Source organism: Poecilia latipinna, unplaced genomic scaffold, assembly GCF_001443285.1.
Source record: "Poecilia latipinna isolate Pla-1442-1.1 unplaced genomic scaffold, P_latipinna-1.0 Scaffold9, whole genome shotgun sequence".
Lineage (NCBI taxonomy): Eukaryota > Metazoa > Chordata > Actinopteri > Cyprinodontiformes > Poeciliidae > Poecilia > Poecilia latipinna.
Genome location: NW_015112625.1, coordinates 668,212 through 680,388, shown reverse-complemented (window position 1 = coordinate 680,388; position 12,177 = coordinate 668,212). Strand labels below are relative to the sequence as shown.

The following is a 12,177-nucleotide window of genomic DNA, read 5'->3' as shown; positions in this document are numbered from 1 at the left end:
AGAGACAAAAATACAAACAAGGTGCTGGTGGAAAAATGGAACTCAAAACATATCTAGCAGTCAAAAAGGAACGGGTAGCAATGAAAATCTCATCAGTCATGGTGAGCGGAGAAGTTTCATTGGCCATAAATCTTTCAAAATGCTTTTAGTGCCATGGACAAAAAGGGTAATACCCACACAGGAGAGAGCCCTACGAGACACCTATGGACAGAATTACTCTCTGCATATCAAGGCATGACAGAAACATTTACCTGGATCTGGTCAAGACTGATTTTTCATTTTTTCTTCTCACATTTGTTTTTTTGTGTAGTAAATAAAAAAAACAAGCTCAGTGAACATCTTGCATTGCAGGGCATGCATGATGCAAAAATGAAAACATAAGTGAACGAATGTAGAGGGGGAAAAAACATGGAGACTGTTAGATCTACCGGAGTGTGTTGTGAATAAGCCAAATAAATAAATAAATACATCTGGTATTCGTTGTGCCCAAAACAATCTAAAGCTTTTTTTTTTCAAATCTCTAAATATAGACAAGAGTGTGACTGTTTGCCAGCCGTCTGTTTGCATTTCTAAATGCCTCCATTTGCTTAAAAACAAGTTTCCGATGACTACTGGTGACCTAGAAATAAACGCGAGGTTGACACATCAGATCCAAACATCTGAGCCAATCTAGCAACAAAGCATGTGTCAGAGCCTGACAAAGGCGGTTTGTAAAAACACACAGTAGCTTTGAAGATTCCTGCTGTAATCTTGTGAAGAATGCAGCATCTAAAACTTCAGGTGAGGGAGGATCAGACTAAAGCCTGGTGCAGACGGATTTCACACCACACCGCAAGCTTCATATATCAACTCTGTCCAGCTGAATATTCTAAATATCACACAGCACGACTTGTTGCTGCAGCAGATTCATGCCAAAAACCGAGACAAAAGTCCAAACATACAAGCAGATAGAAAGTTTCAGGACCAAATAAGAGGTTTGTGCTTCCATCACATGACCACCAACTTCAACCTACTTCCAGAGATTTTATTCCCTTTCAGTGTGAATCTACTATAAAGTAAAACTGCCAATTAAAGCTCAAATAACCTGCTTAAGGAAGTCAACAGTGAAAGCTGATAAGGGTGGAAGATATGAACAATCAAACATAACATAAATGTGCACTTAAAGCTTTAGCAGCTGGTAGTTTGATTTGTTCAAGAGTACTCATGTCTGTTTCTCCAAACTGAAACCCCAAAGACCGACGTCGGCTTCAGGCGAGACTGATAAACGTGAACCAATTAAGCAAATCGATTAAAAACTACCGCATTTTAATTAACGGAAGAGAGAGAAAGTGAAAGAAGAGGGTTCTGTAAACATCTTCTGTGGGAAAGTATTTAAAACAGGTTTGCTCAAGCAACCAATTAAAAATCTACTACAACTCAGAGTAATATAAAAAAAACATGACGTAAATTACAATTTAATCATCGTAAATATATCAACTTTTCTAAAACTAAAAGGTACCTGTAACTGGCCCAGTCCGGTTACAGTAATATTTTCTATAATAATCAAACTCGGAGGAGTTCACTTTTAAAAAAATGGAGATAACCCAAGAGTGTGGGAAGTCAAAAATAGCAAAAGCCCATTTGTATCCTTCTTAAAGGCAACAGATGTGAACATAATGCTTCCAACACAGACAACACCAAATGTTTGTGAATTTGCAAACGAATGCATCCTGGAAGATAACTTTGAAATACTCTGAATACTTACAGGAGAATCTATCAAACTTTTGTCATTGTCGGACAGATTTATAGGTTCGTGTTGCCAGCCAGAGTCCAGATAATAAAACCGTTTCTCATGGTATTTTAGGGAGGGTTTTGTGGCAAACCTCAGGAATTTTTACAATGATCGTGAACCAAGAGAGCTGTAGTAACTGTCCTAGTTCAATTGCTTATTCTATTTAAAGCTGCCTCTTTGTCACATCAGGTCTGGTGATCTTAATACTCAGAATGTCTCAGTTGCAAGACCAAAACAAAAAAACAGAAGCCAGTTAAAAACCTACTAGCTAGTAGCTTTTTGCAAGCTGCACCACAGAATTTTCCCTGTTGAAAGTTTTCTGTGTAAAAGAGTCAAAACCAAGCAGTGAGAAGTAGAAGAAAGGAAGAAAGTTTCCTTTTTGTGGGTGGTGCAGTGTAAATCCCAACCTCAAAGCAGGAACTACCCCGATAAACACAACTCTACACACATTCATGGCATGGCACATCGACAAACGGGGGAACTTGAGCTTCGGGGTATGACAGCAGGCCGGCCCTTCACTCAGCTGAAGCAGGTTTCAGGCTCCTTTGTTGTGGGGGAAAGGCTTAAAGATAAAGGCTTCGTGCATTTGGCAGTTTACAGCCACATATTTATTCAGTTTTAAAGGTTCGACTGCATTCCTGAGCTGTTTGACTGAGCACAGCTTTTAGTGCGTCTGAAGTGAAACTTTCTATTGCCCCATGTGGACATTTTAAGGGATCCACAGGAAAATATTTTCTATCTCAGTAATATTGAGACAGGGGGAAATGTAATTATTCAGCTAATTAAAGAAAAATATTTTCACTCCATCCCAAAATACCAAACAAACTTAAATGTTTTAGTTAATAAATCCTACTTATTTTCACTTGTGAAACGCATGTGCCAAGGGAATCAGTTTTAATTTAAAATGCAGGTCTTCAGCGGTGCTGCTAAAGGGAGGGAGGCAAATTATGCAGCTGACACTCCTACATCTGAGACTTTCCCTCATAACTTGAAAGCAGAAAAAAGAAAAATATCCTGGCTCATCATCTGTTGATTGCAGGTACCGCAGTGTGTAGAACCAGTTTTCCCATTAGCAGCATTGTTAATCACGGGGGAAAGAATTTGAGCAAGTCGCAGGGTGACGTAACCCAGAGGCAGAGCGTGAAACCTGTTAGACTGCAGACAGAATCGGTCTGTCGATGTGCAGTCACTCAGACTAACATAACTGGAGCTTATTGTCCCTCCTGCAATAAAATGGCATGAGTGAACAGGACAGTGACTGAGCCAAGCAGAGGAATCCCTGCTTCCGATTCAAACGAAACTGGATAATCTTGGATCAAAATTTAAGTTAAGCTACATTTATAATGTTTGAAAGTCAGGCATCTTAGAAGGGGCCACTCCCTTAGTGAAACCATCAACGGCATTAAAAGCCATTTTATAAAACTTTCCATTTTACGAATGATATGAACAAACCTTTATGATTAAGAAAAGACCCAAAGATGAGAAAATGCAAACCACAAAACAGAAGACAAGTAAGACTTCATGTCGGTTCTTCGAAAAGAAAACATCTGCTTGTAAAAATAAAAATGCCAAAAAGAAGGTTAATAACTCCACTAACCTCTGGTTGTTTATTACTGTTCACCTAGCTGGACCTGCTTTGGCGTTCATGTGTCTTCACTAACCAAAAGTTTCTAAACACAATGATTTAAAAATATGTTTTAAAACCAAATAAAATGCAGCACATGTGAACCTACAAGTTTTCACTTGTCTTAAGAGCAGTTAAAGATCTTCGCAGTTTGCAGAAGCACAAATAAATCCCATTTATCATTTAATAAATCTAGATTTAAATTTTCCTTGGTACTGATTGGCTGAACCCCTAAAAGCAGAAACAAGGAAGATCATAGATGTTAGCTTCTGCAAAAGTGTTAAAATGGCTTCCAGATTAATGCAGAGTACAGGAATGTTGACTTTTGAACATTAAAAGGGCCACCTATGCGTGTATTTAGAAGGTTTCTCAAGTATTCACAGATTTTAGCTTCTTGCTGGCGGCTATGGGCCATAAACCAATTTGAACACCACTGCATTGCTTAAAATCCTCAACATTTTCAAGAATATAAATTAAAAAGTTTGGATGAAGGTGAAATTTCAGAAAACATGGTGTTTGACTGGACATAAACATTTTTTAAGATAAAATGTTTTGTTCCCAGTGTCAACAGAGACCTGGGAGAGTCCAACTGAGAATTTATTGGCATTTAAGAGACTTTATAGTCAACCACTAGTGATAATTAATGTGTACTGCATCTGAAAGATGTTCTTTGACTCAACTACTGTACATCTTTCATGCATTGCTTTACTTTCAGGGTTGTATTTATGTGCTTGCAAAAATCTCCCTTCAGTTATGCAAGAAGATGCTAAAATTATTCATTGACCTAAAGGGATTCGGGAATTTTAAAAAGCAGCGTTTTACAGAACAAGAAGGAAACCGACAGCTAAATTTGAACCAAACATTAAAAAAGAAAAGTGGGAAGAGGGACACTGGGTTCTCCAAGTAATTCTACTTTAATGAATACAAACAGACAAGCCTCCCAAATGCCTAATCATGCAGAGTGGCCTGATTAGGGCTGACTCACAAAATTCCCCACAGTCTCCAGCAAAGAATGCCCGACAAATAGGTTACATGTTACAGATGCACAGAATCACTCCTAATCCTCGACTTGGTTACTTAATACCCCCCCGCAGAGTGAGAGTCTTCTATGTCTACATACCCGGCGGCAGAAAAACCAAGAAAAAAAAACATCGCCCACGACTGCACGACAGCAGCAGACTTACTTTCAAGAAGTGGAAACATGAAACCGATTAACTCTTATCTCTGCATGCCTCCACAAACTACCAGGATTAAAATCCCACGTGGTGCACTTCTGTAAACTGCCTCCACAAACAAATGCCAAGTCGTATTTGTTTCAACTTAAGACCTGGTAATGAAGTATAAAACAAAAAAGACTGGGTAAAACGGTGCAAAAATGAATTTAGAACTCGGATGAACTTTCAGGGCAAACAAGGTTAGATGAGGGCAAAGCTATGCACTTTTACTGGGTTTGGCTAAATGTTTGCAAGAATTTTGTAAAAGAATATTTTGACAAAAGAATCATTCACTTTGTGCTTCATTTGGAAATATTTGGCTAAAAATAGGACAAGTGCAACACCACATCATCATACACACGTGTGTCCGTAATAGGAGCATATGCCAGTTAAAGATCATCTAGAAAGACAGCAACAGTGTCACTCAAGCATTAGCATTGACGTGCGCAATGCTTCAGACGTAAGCCAGATGCTTCCCTGTCAGGAAACGGCCTTCACAAACAGACGAGGGTCAGCACCAGTCCATACAGAGGCCGACCAAACCCTCAGCCGATGGGACCTTCTGATAACGTTGGTTAAAGCTACATCAAGGGGGGGAGGGTCATGCTGCAAGTAGGCATGCAGCCCAAGTCGCAGGTATTCACAAAATATGCACATTCCTGTGCAAGCCTCTGCAGGGGGGCATTTTATCCTTAAGTAATGATCTGCACTCTGCCCCAGGAAGTTTCTGGACTCATAACTAAAGAGCACCAACCTGGATAAGAGGTACCTTGAACTTTGTACGCAAACAGCAGCAATGCTTCAACAGCAAACAGAACCAGAGGTGTGGATGGAGGTCTAAATGAGTCATACCTCTTCAGCGGTTGTGAGTGCAATGTAGGCCCAAACATTGCACACAGCAAGAGCCACAATCTTCTGTCAGAGTTTTTGAGTCATACTTGGCTGAATAAGACAGAGTGGCTCTTAAAAATTACGTTTGGGTCCATGACAGGTTTGACCTGCAGTTTAAGCTGCATTGAGTGTAGCAAAGTCCTGATTTCTAACCTGAAATTTTTAAGACAAAAAAAAAAAAAAATATAGTGTTTTTTCCACATTAGGCTGTAAAATATACATTTTTGGCTCTTATATTTATAAGATACCCGAGATTGAAACCGCAAGTGACTGTGGTCATGTAGTAGCACAAACATAAAACTGAATGTCATCAGCATATGAGAGATGTAACATTTTACATTTTTTGGGTCATGTACATATTCAATAGAAGTGGTCCAAGAATGAAGCCTTGAGGAACACCAGTTTGGTCTGATTTCTAACTGCCAAATAAAGTAATCTGCTAAATAGTGAGTATATGCTACTAAAGTAAAGAAAGAAATAATTCATAAGGCCATTTATACAGCTTTAATAATCGTGGAGGGCACCGCATGACTAAACTGTAGATACTCTTCAGCTTTCAGTGGCTGATTTGGTCACATCTGACAAAAAAAAAAAAAGCTAGCCTGGCGGGGCATCAAGCTAATATGAACAGGCATTTATACAACTGTCTCACATGATGAACAAAACCACGTGCCATGGCTCATTGCAGCACTATGGTGTTAGGAGGTGCTGAAAGACCCCCAGGTGCATGTGTGGAAAAAGGGGCCAGACATGGTAAAGACTTTATTTCAGCTGTAGAGCGCTTTCTCTTTTTGTTTGCTCCTTCCTTTAAAACTCCCCTTATCTAACGTACACAAGACTGAGATGGAATTTTTCTCAATCCTAAAATATTTTCAGTGACGGTAAATGGTAAGACATGCCGTAAGGAAAAAAAAGTCCAGAATTTCTTTTAATAAGTCGACCAAAACATTCCTGCAATTCAAAGACGGAAAACAAAAACACCCGGCCCAAATAGCTCACTGCTTACCAACACTAGTGATATAATCCATCTGCTATTTACTGTCATGATGGGCCCATCTTTGGAAAACAATTAAAAGGATAATAAAACAAGTTCCACCATCTGAAAATTACCTTCTTGCATTCTTTAACAGATCAACAAAAGTTAAAGACAAAGAATTTTAACACCTTCAGTCCAGGAGGAAAAAAACTTGTTAGTGTGAGTAAGACATCTGAAGTCTCACTCACACATGTGGTCAAGTGAACCACAACAATCTAAAAGGATATTCAGCTTTATTCAGGCTGCAAGAGAGAGCAAGACTTTCAATAGATAACAGAAAGGCTCAGTGGAGGGCAGCAAAGTTTCTGCTTGTTTATCCTTTTGAGCTTTCAACCAATCCGTTATGGGACATGCTGAATTTGGGAATTTTAATAACCTCTTCAAACTACAAATTAGTTAAGAAGGGATGGACATTGTTTGGGGAACACACACAGATGCTGATGTCCTAACGCTAACCCCGCTAATCATCAGTCCTAATCCTATTTCAGCGACTGCAGTCTTACACGAGAAGCTTGATATCACTTGCCATTAGTAGAAACAATGTGGGAAGGACGGAAAAGAAACTGTTACAAATGTTGAACTGTTTCTGAATGAAAACATTTAAAAGGATTAACAAAACTGTACTCCAATACTAGAATGTAAAGTGGAGGAAAAATATAATAAACCAAACATCGGGGTTAAGTAAGCCCCTATCTCTCATCGGCAGAGCTGCAGGAAAGCCTGGAGAGGCGCTGGTTGAGGTAATGCTTCTCTGCAGCTTCTCCCGGGCCCGAGGCGTTTGACCACAGCCTTGTAAACCTCAGAGCTCGTAAAAGTCAACACAATGAGCAACGAATGCACCATGCGACAGACGGGAAACATGCTTACATCACAGACGCAAATCTCTTCAGATAAGAGAACTCAACATTCCACAAGCATTCTCTCATTTAAGTGCTTCTCCGTTGCATAAGCTCTTCTTACAAAGGTCAGGGGTCAATCCCACCAAGAGTGCCCTCTACACTGCAGTTATTAGTGGGCAACACCATACAGAAGCATCTCTCTCCAAATGAGTATGGAGCTTTTATCATGCCATTATGGCCTCAGCGGTCAGAATATTGGGTTCCCTGGATGCTCTGAAATTCCTCTCTGCAGCTTTTATTCTGCATAAAATGAGCAGGGAAGATAATCCCAGGCAACTCCATTCACACCTGTCCATTCATGTTTACTTCACAAAGGGCGGCTTGTGAGAGTGGAGTCTTCATTTGCATGGTTTGCTTCTTGTTTTAGCAGGAAAAAAACAGGAGAAAGGAAGACTTACAGAAAATACATATCAAAGCACCAATGGAAAGTGTTTAATAGTTTCTGTGTGTTAAGTGAACCCAGGCAGGTACTTTGACTATGGTAGTTATGGATTAATTCTGCCAATAACAGAAAAAAATTAAACACTTAAAAATTTAGACAGGAAAGAAACTAATTAGCCAGATAGCTAAAAATTACATCATTTTTTGTCAAGTACTGCTAAAGTTAATGCATTTTCACATATTTTCTAGTTCCTGGAGCCATAATGTGACCTTCCTAAAATATCAAAGACTGGAAGAAGTGGTTCACTGTATTCAAAAGGGATCCAAAGTCACCAGATCTCTAATTGAGCACATCTGGGATGTGGTGGAGCAGGCAGTTCACCACACTGATGTGCAACTGACAAATGTTTAATAACTCAGATGCCATAATGTTCAAATATACCAAAATATGAGGAATGTTTCAGACACCTTGTTAAATCTATGCTGGTTCCTGATGTAGTAAGCAGGTCAAACCCAATATCTACATCTATTAAACTGGACAGTGAATGTAAATCTGGACATTCCTCCATTCCGTGCCTTTAGTAGTTTTGCATGTCATCACAAGACCAGAGGTTTATAATCTGGCATGTAAACCTGAAAGATTTTAAACTAAGATTACAAAAAAAAGAGAGAGAGAAGCGATAAGAAATAACGTACCACCACAGCTCTGTACTTGCAACACGTAAGGAGAGCGAAACAACTTTACATGAAAATATATTTAAACTATTTCACCTCAAAATTCTCTACTAACATTTTTTTTCCTGAAAACAAACGTCCTTCTTGCATCTCCTCTGCTAAGTTGTGGTATTATTGTTTTGATTTGGTTCCACCTTTTGTAGGGGAGGGCTTTTTTTATTTTCACTGCACATAAAATCACAAAAGTTTGGCCTAAATGCTGGTACACCAGATAAAATCAATGCCTCATACGCTACATTAAGCAGGCCTTAAACCATAGCAGAAGCAGGCATTGGCTGAGTTCCTGTAAATCAAGATTTTTATAAGAAATGAGCTCCAAAACCATTAATTTCCCCTCCATAATTATATTCTTAAAGTTTAAAATCCACATAAAAAGATACCAGAGAAAGTGCTTGAATGGCAGGAGTGTGATCCATCTTTATAATCAAGGTGTGCAGGTCAAATGATATTAAGCGAATGTTTTCTTTGATCTTTGAAAAGAAAAATCCAAAAGCATCATAATATTTGCTCAGACCCATTTCTGTATTTGCAGTTCAATATTTGTGGATTTTTCTGTGGCACGGCGCTCCGTGCTACTACCCGGAATATTTCCAGACACTTCCCTGAAGCACATCTAAAACATTCAACGTAAAATGCAGCTTGGGAAGTTGATCTACCGAGACGCAATGCTGGCTGACGCACAACGCAATTTGTTTTCATTAACACTGGTTCCCAAACTTTGACACAAAAATATAACGGCAGCAGCAAAATTTGACCTGGCTGCAAACTGACATAATTCATCCGCTTATAATTATAGTTTTGAAACTTCTACTGAAACATGGCCAAAACTATGCAATTGCTTTTAAAAAGGTTATCTGAAGACCTCCCAGGTGTTGTTTTATGACCCAGAAAGGGTTCCTCATCCTAACTTCAGCCAGCACAAATCTAAGATATACAGCAACGCTCATTTCCTGATTACTGGCTGGCCCATGTCCAGTCTTCAAACAGTTTTGCTCGACACTACTGAGCACCTAATAACAGGATTTAGAGCGCCAGCTGACAAACTGGTCAATCTCCAAGATTTGGTACATGGAGAGCACAGAGGTCTGGGTGGGTTGTGAATGTGAGAACAAATGGAAAATGGGAAGGTTGTGGACCACTTTTAACCCTAATAAAAGCAGCTCACACTCCCAGCATTTCTGAATAATTTGAGTGCTTTCAGAGTACATAATCACAGCGGTGGCCCTCACTGGGCCGACTGGCACGGCTTCATATCAGAGTTCCTGCATGTGTCTGAACCACAGGAATCAGGCCAGGAGTGTGACATGATTTAAATTCAAAAACAATGAATGTGAACCGCCGCCTTCAAACACACACAGACGGAGACACACACCCCTCCTTCCCTCCCAGAGCTGCTTTCTTTTTTCCTCGCTACAGAGGCTCGATTAAACCAGACACATGTATGAGAGGAATTTGGAGTCTTTCGGGGGAAAACAAGAGCTGGTCTTTGCTTCAAATCATTTATGGAAGTGTTACACACACTGACCCCTAGGAATCACATTTCTGAGAAACAAACAGTCCCACATTGCTGTATTACATATGAGGAATGTTAAACATCTGAAGTTACAAAAGAAGGAAAAACAAGGAAATGCAACTTTAGAACCATTTATATGGAGGCCAAACATGTGCTCATAATTTGCCTCAACTCCTGACTCACTTGAATCCTCTTTACGATATTCATGAGTTTTACCATTTTAGACAACATGTGTAAATATGTTTCACAAAGTGCCTTTTCGCAATCATAAATGTGAGTCCATTTCTAATCAGACAATGTTGGTTAAAAAATGATGAAAAAAATGCTGTAAATATAAATCTAATTTATTTGCATTCAGTCCCGTTTTGGAAATCTTCTTGAAACACTTGACTGCAATCACAGCTGTAGGATTTCAGGATGTCATTTCTCTAGCCATCACTTTGCTACAACTGAGGGAACGGTGTGTTCAGGGTACCGTCTTACACATGTTTGCTGTGGCACCTATTTCGGTCTAGAAAAATCCTTCTGCTTCTTGTACATTTCAGCTGTTCTCTCAACACACCTGACTTAAGGCCTTTGCAGAACTTTATGGCTTCCTGAAGGGACCAATCATTTCAATCAGGTGTGCATCTAAAGCATGCTGGACTCTGAAAACCAGGTGATTATTGATGAGTAATTCCATTAGTATAGACTCTGATCAATGACTTCTTTCTTTTAAGTGACTTCTAAAGCCAGTGGAGTTTATGTAATGCTACAATGGCAAAAGGGGATGAATACAAACACACCACACTTTTAAGATTATTATTAATAATAATAGACTGTCATTACCAGTCATTCCAATACATTGATAAAATCTCATTTTCAAAACTCCAGTCTATAAACGATTAGAAAAAGGTTAGTTGCTTCCGTATCACACTCACCTCATTGGACGGTATGCTGACAACACCTGTAGATCTCCTCTTTTCCCTTAACTTCCTCTTCTCAATCTGTCCTTTGCCCTTCCTTGCACTGGGACCTGAGTTTTTCTTCTCCTTCCCCTTGCTGGGTGATGGTGACGGACTGTCCTTGTCACTGTCATTATTGCACGCCATCATCGAGCTGGAGTCCGGCGAAGCGCACCGAGTCTTCTCCATCTGAGGCGGGGCCTTCTTCAGGTTGCTCCCCTGGGCGGTGGGGGTGGTGGCTGCGGGTGCGGCCGGGTGGTGCGCCTCTTCCTCGGCTCTGTTCAGCGTGCCGCCGGAGGGGGACCGAGCCACCGGAGAGGAGGAGGAGGTGCGGCAGTTCCCAGCGGAGGCGCTTCGGTCCGGGTTGGTACAGAGCTCGGTGCCCGGCGGGGCGCCGAGGCGGCTGTTGCTGGTGCTGTTGCTGCTGGCGGGGTTCAGGGGGACACCAGTGGCTTTTGCAATGTCCCCCAGCATTTTAGCCCTCATTTTCTCCCTTTTTGCCTTCCACTCCTCCAAAAAGTCAGCGGGTGCGTTTGACTTAAACCCGCCAGTAGCCATGATCCCTTTACTGCTTCGAAAGTGAGTGAAAGTAAAGTTGAACTTAGTGCAAACTTTCGGGTCTGGGCAACCTTTCTAATGAAACCACATTCCTCAAGCGATCAACTGTGGAGCTGTTGACAGGTTGGAGGAAAATAAAGTCAGTCTCGCTGAAAAGAATGGCTAAAATGTTTTCAAACTAACAAACTAAAACGTTTCTGTCTCGCGCAGACGCTGAAGAACGGACTTTCCTCAAAAAGTTAAAGCTTTGCACCCACTTAAACACCCTGTCTCAACTCGTTTTCTATTAAAGACCCTATGTGGATATGTGTTAAACTCGCGAAAGTGAAAGAAAGTAGTGTAAAAGTGGAAGGAGACTCACCTGTCGGAGATGTTTCGCCAAACTGCTCGCTCCGGTCCCACCAGGTGTGACCGCGCTCGGCTCTGATCCGCGGCGCTGGGAGACACCGCGAGCGCTACTGGTGGCAGCGGCGCTTCCGGTGTGGTGGCGAAAAACGTCACCCTGCTATGAGAAGCAGGAGGGCGGGAACGCGCACATGATGGACTACGATTTCTAAAACTATATCTGATGCATACACACTTTTTACCGTTTAGTCCGCAGTGAGTAACAT

At 40.7% G+C, this 12,177-nt stretch overlaps 1 protein-coding gene across 2 annotated transcripts in view; it reads right to left on the bottom strand.

Annotated features, from left to right (window-relative positions):
- Positions 1-12,177, bottom strand: part of pawr (PRKC, apoptosis, WT1, regulator) — a 52,093-nt gene extending 39,916 nt beyond the window's left edge. For both annotated transcript variants that reach the window (XR_001424546.1, XM_015029025.1), the window contains exons 1-2: positions 11,928-12,177; positions 10,985-11,679 (exon numbers count right to left, since the gene is read on the bottom strand). Coding sequence is in view for 1 of the 2 variants with exons in the window: in XM_015029025.1 (XP_014884511.1) it covers positions 10,985-11,566 (582 nt within the window). In the remaining variant the exon portion in view is untranslated. The remainder of the gene's footprint in view (positions 1-10,984; positions 11,680-11,927) is intronic.